Here is a 14,499-nt window from a genome sequence, read left to right on the forward strand (position 1 = left end):
GAAGGGGAAGGGGAAGGGGAAGGGGAAGGGGAAAGGGAAGGGGAAGGGGAAGGGGAAGAGGAAAGGGGAAGGAGAAGGGGAAGGGGAAAGGATCCCTGTTACATTTCTTGGAAAACTATTTCAGATTCTATGCAAAAGTTTAATATATATCAACATGTTTAAGGACACCCCTATTATTTCAGGAGAGAGGGAAATAAGGACATGGATAGAGCCAATCTTAGCATGTTAAGACTGACCAGGAAGACATGCTCTGTTGTTATAGAAATTTGATCAGATATATTGTTGCTACAATTTAAGAAGAAAATAAGTAAGAAGAAAAATATAATAGAAGACTCCCACCCCTCAAGAAATCTGGTGAATCTGGGGGAAAAAATGAAACTCAAAAACCACTGACCTTCCACCAAAACCTTATGAACAGCTTGCAGATATCACTAGCTAAATTAGTTTGAGAATGGTCCATTTTTACTTGGTAAGAAGTAAAAAGTTTCACACAACTACAGAAGAAAAAATGTATCTTGAGTATAATTAACTTGTCTTTCTGGTTTGGGGGTGTTTTTTGTTGTTTTTTTATTTGTTTGTTCGTTTTGTTTTGGTTTTTTGAGTTTTTTTTCCCTGTTTGTTTGGTTTGGTTGTTTTGGTGGGGATTTTTTTGTTTTTTTATTGTTTTTTTGTTTGTTTGTTTTGGTTTGTTTTTTTGGGTTTTTTTGCTTGCTTTGTTTTTTATTTTTGTTTGTTTGTTTTTACTTTAAACATAATGAAAAGAAAGGCTTCAAAAAGACCAAGAATGGTTTCTAAAAATCCTAAAATCTCTAAAAGTCAGGTTTTCCCAGAGAAAATTTTCTTACATTAGGTAGAAATATCTTTAAAAAAATGTTCAACTACAGCCTTCAAATAATTTCCCAATATTATCTTTTAGGCACCAGGTCTAATAATTTTGTGGATTTCATATGCACATATGCAGTTAGTACAGTTATTTTTCCCACTATCAACTGTGCATTCACTTATATATTATCCACCTGAAATATTAAGGACATCTGTTTTCATCTTGCTGTCCCCTGACTGATACAGGTTGGTCAGTGCAGAATCTTCTTCCTATCTGGTGAATTCTGCTGTATTTCTTCCTCTGAACAGCAACCAAAGCATCAAGTTTTCCTGTTTTCTCCCCCTCATGTGTCTTTTCTAGCAGGTAAAAACATTCTTCACTGCATAGCTGTTCAATGCCTAGCAGATTCCTGTTACTGCAGTAAGAAGTTTAAGTCAGCTTTCCAAATTATATTAGAAATTAATGGCACTTGGGTGACCCCTGTTCCCAGCTTCCTTGAACAAGCCAGTCATCAAATAATAAATCCTTTCTACACTACAAACTCACTATGATTTACCCAGGGCAGATATGTTTAAAATTTGCCATTGAAGGTGTTTATGTTCTACAATCACACTGTTTCAAACAGATGTACATCAGGAAAATTGAATAAATAAAACAATACAAAGATAAGGCCATTTCCTAGTCTTTGACTCAAAACCCCAAATTATATAATTCTTGTTTCACTATGCTCATTTAATTATGAAATGTAAATCACTTGTTAAAAAAAAAATAAAATCTTTCCTTCTTTATTTCCACTGTCCTACACCAACATAGCATAGCCAAGCCCATAGAAATAAGAAAGAGATGATCATCTCAGCTCAGCCATTTATTCTGGAGTTAGCATAAGTCAGGATGAGTGTGGCTACCCTCTATTTCCTCTATAAAAACCACTGAGAGAATTAAAATCAAATCAAATAAGATATGTAGCCACACAGGAGTAGTGTTTGGCTATTATACTATGTAGCACTGTCATTCTTATACAGAAAGTTTGTCCTTCATGTCAACTCTTCACAGAATAAAAAAAAAAACAGAATTACAGTGCAAGGAAAAACTGTTTTCCACAGCCACCTGAGTTACACAGAGAATGGCATTATTACTATAACAATGTCAAAATCTAAAAGTAGGTCTTTCTATTTAATGCAATACATATGCCAATTTAATCTGAGGTCAAAACTAAAAGAAACAATTACCAGCAGTTTTGTATAAATTTAGTCTTCCATTATTAAATGCCATATTGTAAGAATACACATATATGGGGTCAGTCAAAAAAAAAATAAAAAATGTACAGATGAAAATTCTGGAAAAACTTGGTTGAGTTGAAAGTTGCAGTATCAAACAACACTCCGCAAGCCATATCTGGGACTGATGTAATGTAGTCATTATTTATGACATCTATCCATATGGAACTCTGAAAAATCTGAAGCATTGATGCAAGAATAAGCTTTGTTTAAATCCTCTGATGGATGTTACTGCCCAAGATCAGACAGTCCTGATAGATCACCTCCTCCATTCCCACACCAGTCTTGAACTGGTGTGTAAGCAGCACATATAGTACTACTTTTGTCACTCAGTAGAACATGCTGTAAAAAAACAGGCTTTCTGTAGTTCAGCAAAAATCACTGTTATAGTACAATTTCACCTATATGTTCAGTCTATGTACTGCAGCATCTTTTTTTCTCCCCTTTCTTTGCTTCTTCCCCTTGAAGAAATGTAACTCTGTCAAACAACACCAGTGATCTAGTCATCCCAGAATATAAGATAATTTCTGCAGCTCCCATAGATATGTTTCCAAAAGGTCTTGAATTACTTTGCTTTTCACTTCTCCCCCTTTTGGTAACTTTCCTTGCACATACATGTTCAACAATTATGCTGACTGCACATTTCTCTCAAAAGGCATAAAAAATATACCCTTAAGACTGAAAAGGGTGTAAAGAGTTTAATTAAATTTAATAGGGGCATGACTCAGATGCACATGGCAAACACCAAGTCTTGTAAACGACATGTTACATTGCCATTACATTGCTTACTGTAACAGAAACATCTTGCTTGCAGCTGGGGAAGAGCTGCAAACTCAGAATGCAAAGTGCCTTGACGTGCACAATAGCAACGTGTACTCATGTTGTACAGGAGCTGTTATAGGAGGATTTAAAATACAAGACCAGAAACATACAGGGAATACTGTGGTGCAAAATCTAGCTAATGACTTGCTAGTCTATTCATCATACATCATCCCAATAGAAGACTTCATCACATTTCATTATCTTATAGATCATTTCATTATCTTCTAGATCACAGGCAAGGCATGTTTTATTTTTCATGAAAAAAAAAACCCCAAACCAAAACAACCAAAAACTCTCAAACAAACAAACAAAAACACACTGAAGAGTAAAATTATTGAGGTACATCCTCTGAGGTTCCCATAAACTCTAGTAGTGTTCACTTTGTGAATCCAATGTGAACTTCTACATCAAGAACAGAGATGCTTTTTAATGCATAGGTTATGTTTCTATTCTAAGAGAAGCAATTTACTGGGGTATGAAACCAGAACATAATACTAGCAATCTAATTCAAATTATTAAAAATTATACCTCCATTTTTTGAAAAATATATTCATCACACAATTCTGCTATCACACATTAATGATCACAGAATATTCCCTGTCTGTACTTAACTGTATGGTAGCATTATCAACCCAATCATTGAAGGAAATATTCATGAGAGGTGCAGTATTTTTAAACCTGTGAAATCTGGCTTTCATCATTAAATGAGGAGAGAGATAAAAATTCAAATCAGATAGATACCACAGAAATACAGTTTGATTTCCTCTTTTCCCTTCATTTTCAGGAGGCAAAAGCTATTACAGAAGAGGGGTTTATTGGGGTCATACACAACAGGAACTACTAATATTTCCAGAGATCTTGTCAGAAACTGTACAATCAGACCAATGCTAAAATATTCCTATCCCTTACATTTATCTCTGAACCTGCTGTAGCTCTTTTTTAAGCTGCAGTAAGAATTCACAAACCTTTGATTCACCCTACTTTTGTACATACCCATTACCCTGAAAATATGACTGCTGTAAGATCCATATGTAATAGCATTTTGTGAATAACCTGACTGGTGCAACAGGAGAAGAGGAAGTATCACTTCTTTCCCTGACGTATGCACATATTCACATATGGCCTGTGAAAACGTGTGAAAATGCTGACGGCTTAAATCTCTAGTGAGCTGTATGCTCAGAGATCTGTAACTTAAGCAAAATTATTCTCACTTTCATAATTTTAAATAACTGCTTTAAATTAAATTATATCTCATACACCTGAATTATCAGAAATGGCAATGCAGTTTTCCATTAAGCTTTCCTAAAAACAGTTGGTTGAAGCCAGGTGTACTGCAGGTTGAAGTTGGCCCACCATGGTAAAAACGCTAGCCCAAAGTGTTTTCTTAAAGTAAAGAGCTGCTCTGAAGAAAAAATTGGTAGACACAAAATTGACAATTAGCCAGCAATGTTTGCCTTGAACTAGATAAGGCAAGTGTTATCCTGGTCTGCATTAACCAAATGACTTCCAGTAGCCTGAGGGAGATGATCCTTCCTGTCAACTCAGCACTGATGAAACCATACCTGGAGATCTGTGTCCAGTTGTAGGCTCTCCAGCACACAGGAGAGATGGCCCTACATGAGGAGTCCAACAAACAGCCACAATGATGACGGGGGACTGGACTGACAGACTGAGAGCAACTGTGCAGCCTGGAGAAAGGCAGGCTCGGGGAGATCTTATTAATGTATATAAATACCTGAAGGGTGGGTGCAAAGAAGACACAGACAGGCTCTTTTCAATGGTGCCCAGCAACAGAATATGAGGTAACGTTTGCAGACTGCAACACAGGAGGTTCCCTCTGAACATTAGGACAGTCTGAGGGTGAGCCCTGGAATAGGTTCCCCTGAGAAGTGGTGGAGTGTCCTTCTCTGAAGACAGTCAAAAGCTGCCTGGACATGATCCTGGGCAATTTGCTCTATGGAACCCTGTTTGACTGGGGGATTGGACAGGATGATATTTAGAAGTCTCTGCCAACCTTATCCAGCCCATGATTCCATGACTCTAACTGGAAAGGGAGGGTTAAACAATGGGAACTTCAACACGTCAGATGATGATGTAAAAAAATATACCTCACTCTGATTTTTTTGCCTTGAGTTGATGATATAACCAGGAAACCATTTGATCTATTACAAGGCTCAAAAGAAAACTCTAGTCATTAAAGTAACAGAAGTTTATTTAAACTTTCCACAACAAGATGAAAGCACTCTTCAGTTTGCTCAAATTCAACACTTCCATTCATAATTAGGTTCATTAATATTATTTTGATCACAATACTTCCAAGATTTATTTTAGAAAGACTACAAGTCTTTTAAGTGGGTACAAACTTACAAGGTGTGTACAAACTGCTTTCAAGATGATTCTACATGAAGCAAGTAGGCACACGGTGATATTTTAGTGCTGGCTGAGTAACTGACCCATAAAAATAAAGTACTTGTATCCTAATATTTTGTCCTTGTCTTATATTTTTCCTGCAGTCTTATCTGAAATTACTCCTGACTGAAGTATTTTGATCTTCTTACTATAATATGGTCAGTTTTTCAAAGGTAGGGAGTGTGTTTATTTTCAGTATCTTTGCTTTATTTTCAACTTTAGCCAATAGAAAAGGAAGTTATAGTCTTCTCTGGACAATGGAGCAAGACTCAGTGGATTTTCACTTGGCAAGTATTTTTCTGGGGAAGGATAAAAGTAACTGCTTAATACAATTTACTATTTTGTCACTACACACACGTGTTTTAAAAATATGGTCTCTTCCTCATATGACTATTTCCTGATACACAAAACACCATCTCTTCACTTCCTTCCACCTTGTAATATGTGTTGTGGACATAAAAAGGGTACACTGTATCAAGCACAACAATATAAATACAAAATAGAACAGCATACAACAAATATGTGGTTCAAATAGTCTAAGAATACAATGACCACCATGCAAAATCTGTTTACCAATGGTCTTCATTTGTTTACACCCTTTCCAGACCTAAACCTGCTCATATCCAGTCAGCCCATAAAACACATGTGCACATGCACTTTATCCACAAAGCTCATACATGACATTTTAGGCAGAGCTAAAAACTGTGTTCTGCTACAATAATTATTATGTACAATGCAATTTTAGATGCTAGGTTAGATTGTCTTCTTGAGGTATGTACTATAATTGTAACCACAAATTTAAAAAGAAAAAAAAATAAAAAATAAATACCTCTGAGAAGAATCACTCTAATAGGAGAAGTTCCACTAAAGGGTAATATATTCATTTATAGTCCCAAAGGAGAAAAAAAAATAAAAAAGTTGGAGCAATTAAAACTATGGAAAAAAATTAAGAGGAAATCGAAATTTCACAGAAATGTTGAACTGAGAATGCAGTAGGAGCACATGTCAACCCAAGTAAATTTGAACTTAATTCCAAAATACAGCTTGAAAATAGAGTTCAGACCTACAGTTATTAATAGATCCTATTTATCACTACTGAGAAGACCCAGTTTGGTCTAGTTATAATAGTAATCTAGCTTATAAATAGTCCTAACTATTTTAAATAATAATAAAAACAGTTATAACAACACATGATTTAAAGACTCAATTTATTTCTCCTTTTTAAAAAAATAAAATGAAATAAAAAAGGGATGAAAAGGATTTAGCATGTTCTTTTGTCCCATACCTGAAAATGTTTAGGCTGGATGGGGTTTTGAACACCCTAGCCTGATGGAAAGTGTCCCTGCCCATGTCAGGGAATTTGGAACCAGATTATATTTACGGTCCCTTTCAATACAAACCATTCTATGATAATATAGAACAGTATAGAAGTATCATCCAAGCCTCAAATATATGTTCATACTTAGTAAATGAGAAGTCATTTTTTGCCTTAATTTAATTTAAATTTTAAGTTAATGAATGCAGCAATACAGAATTGCATTTGCTTTATAAATATATTTTTTGTGATATAGGCATGCAGGCATAACCTGTGGCTGCTCAGTGAAGCATAACTTTAATCCCCATTTATTCCACTATCTTGCATTACAAATACAAGAAAAACAACAGGAGGTTTCCTGAGCTGATTATGTTCTTGGCCCTAGGAAATGTTGTCCATGAGGGCAACTGATTTTATTTGCACTGTGTGTATATTTGATATTGAGGCAGGAGGCAGCACAGAAATGCGATTTCAAGAGTAACACTACCTCAGTAACAGACAAATTAAATTCTTGGAACTAAGTATCCAACAAAAAAGCCAGGGGAAACTAAACGGCCTCTATCAGCCCCCAAACCACTGCACTGCCTCTCTCTCACACCACAATTTTCCAATGTAGGACTGAACAGTCTGTATTTGCATGTAAAAAATAAATAAGAAGATATTTTAGTTCCTCACAAAGTGGAACTGCTTGCAAAAAAAGAGGCAAAGCAGGTGCAACAGGGCCAGGATAAGCAGGGATAGAGCAGAGTGCCAGGGGAGATCAGCTCCATCCCAGCGCTGAGAACAGAATTGGTGGCAGGATTAAATGAAGCGACAGATGCGGTTTCCATTGCAGGATCACAGCTAGTACAGTTCCAGTGGCCTGTATCAGAACAGACAGCAGATGTCATTAGAGACTGGTCGCTAAGGGCCAGTCTGGGCATCCCCGGGATACCAGTGCTACCACAGCACCCTGCAACATTTTTTAACAACTCTTGCAGTGACAGTTTGATCCAGTCCTGGACACATACCTTCAGGTGCAGGCTGGCATTACACTTCATCCTTCATGGCATTCCATTGTGCTTTTGAATAGATTCCTTGAATGAAATCCAAAGCGGTGCAATAACAGAAGGCAAAGCAATCTAACACAAAAGTTTCTCTATCAAAACTAAAAGCTTTACTCAGATGACTAGGCTGACATGCCCATGGATGTACAGTTACTACACAGGTTCAAGAGTGGAGAAAACGCACTTCAGGAGCACAGAAGGAGACCAAGAGTGCATACACAGAGAATTATGCAAGTTTATTTCAAGTAATCCTGTATTTTTTTCTTTAATAAAGTGTTGCTTGTTGTTTTCTTGAGAGATTTAAGATATTTCCCTAATTACAAAGATATCATCGTTATTGACATGTGCTATTACTTCTTTTAAAATTCATCTTTGAAATTTAAGAGCAAAATCAAGTGGGAACGGTTTAAGAGAGCCATATTTACACTTCCTTTTCTTTAAGGCACAAACAAAGCTGAAAATGAGTTCATGAAATGTCTCCAGATCGGTAACTGGTGCATCCTCAGTGAGGTTTTTTTAATTATTATTGTTACCATCATCATTACTTTATTTTATTTGGCTAGAGTCTGAGATAGAAGCTGGGTTATGGCAAGTTGACAAATAAGCAAAACAAACTACCTGTAAAGCACGTTAGAGGACGTCAGTTATACCCAAGGGAAGCCCACACTCAGGGCCCCGGCTCAGATCTCGACTTTAGAAAAGAAGCGCCCGTGTGAGAAACGCAGGCGGGGACTCTGATTTTCTCTGCATCTTGGCGACTACTTCCCCGCTATGAAGCGGGCTGAGAACCTCACGCCCGACACTCGTAAAAGTTCCGCAACATCGTAACTTTTATAATAAGGACGCTTCCTTCCATCCTCCTCCCTTCCAGGGAGCTGGTGAGACCCGCCAGGCTCCCGGAGACGTGCGCTCGGCCAACCCGGCAGCCGGCAGAGCCTGCGGGCCGCCCGCCGTGCGGGCTGGGGCTGCGGGCGGCAGCGGCAGCTACCTGCCGGCCGAGGAGGAGCCCACCGCGGCAGCCGCAGGTGCAGACCTCGAGCCGCGTCCCGGAGAGGCGGGCGGGCGGCCCGCGGGCCCCCTTACCTGTGCGACGGCGAGGAGCCCCAGGGCGAGGGCGAGCGGGGAGGAGGCAGTGCCCCGGCTCTGCCCCGCGGCCATCGTGCTCCCGCGGCGCTCCGCCGGTGTGCAGCGGGGCCGCTGCTCCGCCTGCCTCGGGCCGCCCCTGCTCGCTCTCTGCGAGCGGCGCGGGATGCGCGGCGCCTCCGGGCCCCGCAGGGCAGGGAGGTGCGCGGGGGCGCGGCCCCCCGGTGCCGGGCGGCGGGGACGGGGGCGGGGAGCCGCCCACGACGGTCCGCCCCCGCCCGCCGCCGCCCCGGAGGGTGCTCCGGGGCTCGGACGGAGCGGGCAGGGCTGGACAGAGGCGCGGACCGTGAGCACGGGGGCTAGGGTAGAGACGGGCGGCCTCGGGGACGGGGCTCTCGAGAGAGGACGGAGGGCACGGGCAGAGACAGGAGTGCAGGCAGCTGTGGGGAACGCAGAGAGGGCGAAGGCGAGGATTCGATGTTCGGGAAGGGGTGGGCGTGTGGGCAGCAGCGAGGCGCGCAGGCAGGCACAGAGCGTGCAGGCTGGGATGGGCGTTCCAGGCTGAGGCAGATGGGGCTGGGGCACACAAGCAGGCGTGGGGCACGCGGACAGGGACGGAGTATGCAGGCGGGTATGGGCCACGTAGGCCTGGATGGTTAATGCGGGAGCAGGGGATATTGGCAAGGGCGGGATGCTGCGGCAAGCACGAGGTAGGCAGGCATAGCCACTCATGCAGGTGCAGAGTGTGCAGATCCAGGAAGGGCCCCCGCCTGCCGTGGTGCCTTCTTTGACATGCTTGCTTACTAAGCCTAAGAGAATTTACAGGATCCTAAACTGAAATGTTGTAGCGCTGTGACTCTTGCTGCCCACATCTGCCTGGAGGTAAAGGCTGCAGGTGCTTAGCCAGGGGAGCAAAACCCTTTCGTACAGCTAGCTCGCTGTTACCTTCAAGCCTTCACTTAAAGTTTTTTGTCTAGTGCATTCAACCCCATCATCTGCTAACACAACAGTCAAAATGCAAGATGGGACAATCAAACAAGAATCTGCTCACTTACAGGAGCTCTTGCGAAACCACAAGAAAATATATTGTTATTACACATGTTCCTAAAGTTCCCATCATGAGCCCATCTTAATGCTCCCACAGCATTCTGGGCACATGTATTTACATACTTGGATTACTCCTAGAAAATGTGCACCTCGTTGACAAGCCAAATAAATCATATGGGAAGCAATGGCGTGCAAGGACTAGAGACTGTCTCATTTCTCTCCATCTTTTATGAATCACATCAGACATTGTTGACAAAGTCTTCGCCCTGTGCAGAGAAGGCATGGTGGGTTTGTGGCTCAGATTTGCATGGAAAATCCTAACAGCTCTTTCGCACTGAGATTTATAACCAGCTTCACTAGATAATTCTTTAAAACCTGTTAATTATATATCAAACTCAATGATTAAGATTTCAGAAATGCTCTTTGAAGTACGACTACATGAAGCATAGCCACTTAAATTGAAAAGTGCTTGATTGTTCAAGCGGGAATACTATATGAATATGCATGAGAGATGATTTTAGAATTTTGGTTTTCTTTTTAAAGACATATGGTTAGGAAATGACATAAACATTGTGCATCAATATTCTTGGTTTTAGCAGCATGTAATTATAGAGGCTAAGGCTCCTGTATGCATACTGTGGTCTAAAGAATGTCATAAATGTCACATGATCCAAGAAACAAAATCTGGCTGAAAAAAATAATGATTTTTGTTCATGAACCATGATTTTGTTCATGAACAAAATGACATGAACAAAGTTTGTCATTAATTTGTCAGGAATTAGATGCTTCCAAGTTTCATGGTACACATTACACTTACCTTTTAGGAAATAAGAAGGACGTTTCCTGGCATTTGCAATTAACTGAAGGGCCTGATAGTTCAAGGTAAAACCAAGCTATATATTAATTTTCAAGTAATGTTTTAATGACAATTGTTACTACTTATATTATGAATTGTGTGTTGTTTGCATACAAAAGGTAAGATTTCTTTATTCTCACACCGAGTTTATAGCTACAGGCAATGTTGGAACTGTACCACTCTTGTCTTATAGCTCTGTAACCGTTGTGTCTACAACAGTAAAGCCATGAATTAATAAGTACCGAGGGAAGGGAGAGAGGTTTCTGAAAGTGTCTTCCTACTTAAATGGACTTGAAGACACAAATCTATGTTTAAACATAGAAAAAATCAACAGTGCTTACAGAAGTATGCTTCTTAATATTTTGTGAGACGAAACAACAACATTGTTAGGTGCAATACAGTAAGTTCACTCTATCATCAGCTCAGGGCTCTGAGAAGACTTGGGGAAATGGAAGATCTTTTAAGAACTAAGAAAATATCAAGGTCTCGTGTAGGGAGATAAATCTCTCCTTGTTCAGAAAAACAAAACAAATAATTTAACAACTTTGAAGGCACTTTCAGTCAGCATCAGCCAGAAGATAACATGCTTAGCAAGAATATATTTTTCTCCACATTTAGAATGCAGACAGGCTACCTCTTTAGAAAATCTAACTTTTTCCTCCCAGTAACATTGCCTTAGTATTATCTAGAAGACGATTGTTCTGTGTCTCTTTTCTATATAAGCAGGTTATTTCCTGCTGAAATGGCAATGCATTTTTAAACACAGTCTTGCAGCTCTAAATTCAGGTAGAGCCTCTGAGCAGGTGTAACACGTGGCAAGTTGATGTTAAATTTAACACTTTCGGCTTTGGGGATTTTCTTCCATTGTTCCCAGAACTACACTACGTATTTGGCCAAATGTGCCATTGTTCTCAGTACTCTACAAAATTAATTCCAGAGGCTCAAGTTTTGCATCAGCTCAGAAACTACAAAGGGGATGACATATCCATTTAGATATTCAGTTCCACTTAAGTGCTTTCATAACTAGACCTCACATCAGTGAGGAGCAGCTTATGTTGTAAGTACACAATCCTTTACAGAATGTAGAAAGTTGTGATAATTTGATCCTGGTTAGATGGTTGAGGGATTAGGAATGTGGGAGCCTTCAGGTGTCTCACAAGGGAGGTAGGCTCTTCATTCTTGTATGTCAGCTGCTGCTCAGTGTAGGCAGTGAAGGGCCCAAAGCTTTTTCAAGGAATATAAAAAATGTGAGTACAAGTTGCCTTTTCTTATCCTCTTCTGCTTGGAAATGACACAATGATTTTCAGCCTATTTTATTTTTAGCTAGTGTTTTATTTTATTCCACAGACAGATTTAGAGCAGGTGAAGTGCATAATATGAGTATCTTCACATTCCTTTTCTTCTGAACTATTCAAAATTAGTAATAAGTAGCAAACTGATTTTTTTTTAAAAAAAATTAATATCTAACATGACTTTGACTTGAACTTTTAAAGTTAAATAAATTGTAACTAGTCGAAAAAGTAGTTTATGCAGAAAACAGCAATGTTTGAAAAATTAAATTTGTTAGTGAACAAAAAAATTCTCATTTTTGAAAAGTTAATAATTTTCCTTAGAACATGCAATTTTAGTAGTTTATTCCATCCCAGATTATGAAGCTGAAGGGGATTCAATCTCTAGAAATATACCTTGCTATCAATGGCTAGAACAATGAAGCAAGCAGAAAAAACGACAATCTCATGCCTGTGCTCCCCTCCCCTCTCTTTTGCCACTTTCCATTTTCTCAAACAAAGCATTTTGTAGGCTATTGTGTATGCATCAATCAGATTTCACCTGTTGGCATCTGAGCAGGCAACCACCTTTTAACTCTAGGTGCACTGCATCTGTCTTTCAAGACACTGAGCCAGAAACACCTGGTTCTTCCAAAAAGTGATGTTTCAAGGTCTTCAGAATTCATTTTGGAGTAATAAAATATAGTGAATTAGCAAAACAAAAAAGTTGCAAAAATCCCAAGAATCAGCATAGTAAAAGGAAAAATAGATAATATGCATATTTAAACATTAAAACTACTTTGTAGAAGAAACCAGCATTATATTCTGTACAGTAGTAGACTGTACACAGCATATCAATAGATTTACCTTTCTGCATTCAAAGTTAACTGAAAGCAGATCAGAGATAGAAAAGCCACACTGAAACTAATTGGATGAAGTATTTAATTGCTTAGGACATTTAATCCTTTGATTTCAGTTTGTTCAAAATTCAGTGTGTGACAGTATTATTTTTACTTTTCATAAAAAAATGTATCTCAAACTGTTAAAAACTTAAGCAATACAACGCAATATCATTATTTTTGGGGGGGAGGGGTATGTGTTTTGAATACTTGCTTGTTTCATGGAAGAAAACCTGTTCTTTATATAAGAGCTCCCAGCAGAGACTGCATCTAAAACACTTAACATTCCAAAGTATAATAACACATATAAGCTCTAATGGGTGAGGCTTTCTGGGTGAGGCTTGACTAGCTATACAAGATCTAGGATTAACCACAACAAAAAGTTCTTGAAATTGTCATAGTGTATTTAAAGACCTTCCCAAAGCACTTACAATCTACTGTTCCCCAAGGATATGCAGAAAATAGTTAAAATACAAAGAGACATATACTTGTGGAAGAGAACACTGATGCAGAAATTATTTCTGATTCCCTTAACACCTCATCTATAGTTTAGAAATCTCTATACTGAATCTATCATCCTTAGTCACCTGTCAGCTGCTGGAGGAAGAGCCAGCTGGTAGAAAAACTCTGTCACCTCCTTCCACTCCCACAAGTCTTTTAAAGAAATTTTTGCAGAAAAAGGGGCGGGAGCAGAACATAACCATCAGCATTGGAATAAGCACTATAAGGAGCAGTGGAAACAGAGATTCACCTTCTTGCTCACCTATAAATGACCATTTGTGATGCACAGTTCAGTATTTTTGCACAGTATTTATCCTCTAGTGGAAGGTGGAGGGGCAAGGCTTTGTTCATACAGGAGCTCTTAGGCAGTTATTCATGCCAGTCCCACAAGCCATTTTCAGTTGCAGTAGAGTGGCACTTTCTGATATGGCTGAAGTATTTGTTTGCACATTTTGGGGATTTTTTCCCCCAACATTAAGATGTCATACCAACACAGAACAATTTTTTTTATTGTTTTTGGTTTTGTTTGTTTTTTGTTTGTTTTTGTTTGCTTTTTTAATTTTGTTGGGGTTTTTTGTTTGTTGGTTTGGTTTTTGGTTTTTTTTTTTTGTATATTTGTGTACTTACAACATACGTGAAAAACTTTTTCCTGAGGTCTGGTATTTATTCCGAAACAAAAAACAAATAATGGCAATTTCTACATTCTGTCATTATTGTTTTAGCAATACAGCTTTTGGAGTTTATTAAAGAGAACTGCATCCAGCTATAGGGTCCCCAGTGTGGGAAGGGCATGGACCTGCTGAAGTTAGTCCAGGGGAGGCCACAAAGATGATTGGGGGCCTGGAGCACCACTTTTGCTGTGAAGACAGGCTGAAAGAGATGGGGTTGTTCAACCTGGAGAAGAGAAGGCTCCACAGAGACTTTATAGCTGCCCTCCTTTACCTAAAGGGGGTCTTCAAGAGAGCTGAAGAGAGACTTTTGACAGAGGCATGTGATAGGACAAGGGATAATAGTAGGGTTAGATTATACATAAGGAAGAAACTCTTTACTGTGAGGATAGAAGAACTGGAACAGGCTGCCTAGAGAAGCTGTGGATACCCCATCCCTGGAAGTGTTCAAGGCCAGATTGAATAAAACTTTGAGCAACTTGATC

At 39.4% G+C, this 14,499-nt stretch overlaps 1 protein-coding gene across 1 annotated transcript in view; it reads right to left on the reverse strand.

The window, feature by feature from the left end:
* Positions 1 to 8,850, reverse strand: part of ADAMTSL1 (ADAMTS like 1) — a 385,383-nt gene extending 376,533 nt beyond the window's left edge. The window contains exon 1 of the mRNA XM_062513020.1: positions 8,776 to 8,850. Within this exon, the coding sequence (XP_062369004.1) occupies positions 8,776 to 8,850 (75 nt within the window). The remainder of the gene's footprint in view (positions 1 to 8,775) is intronic.
* Positions 8,851 to 14,499: the final 5,649 nt, after the last annotated feature.

This window comes from Cinclus cinclus, chromosome Z, assembly GCF_963662255.1.
Source record: "Cinclus cinclus chromosome Z, bCinCin1.1, whole genome shotgun sequence".
Classification (NCBI taxonomy): domain Eukaryota; kingdom Metazoa; phylum Chordata; class Aves; order Passeriformes; family Cinclidae; genus Cinclus; species Cinclus cinclus.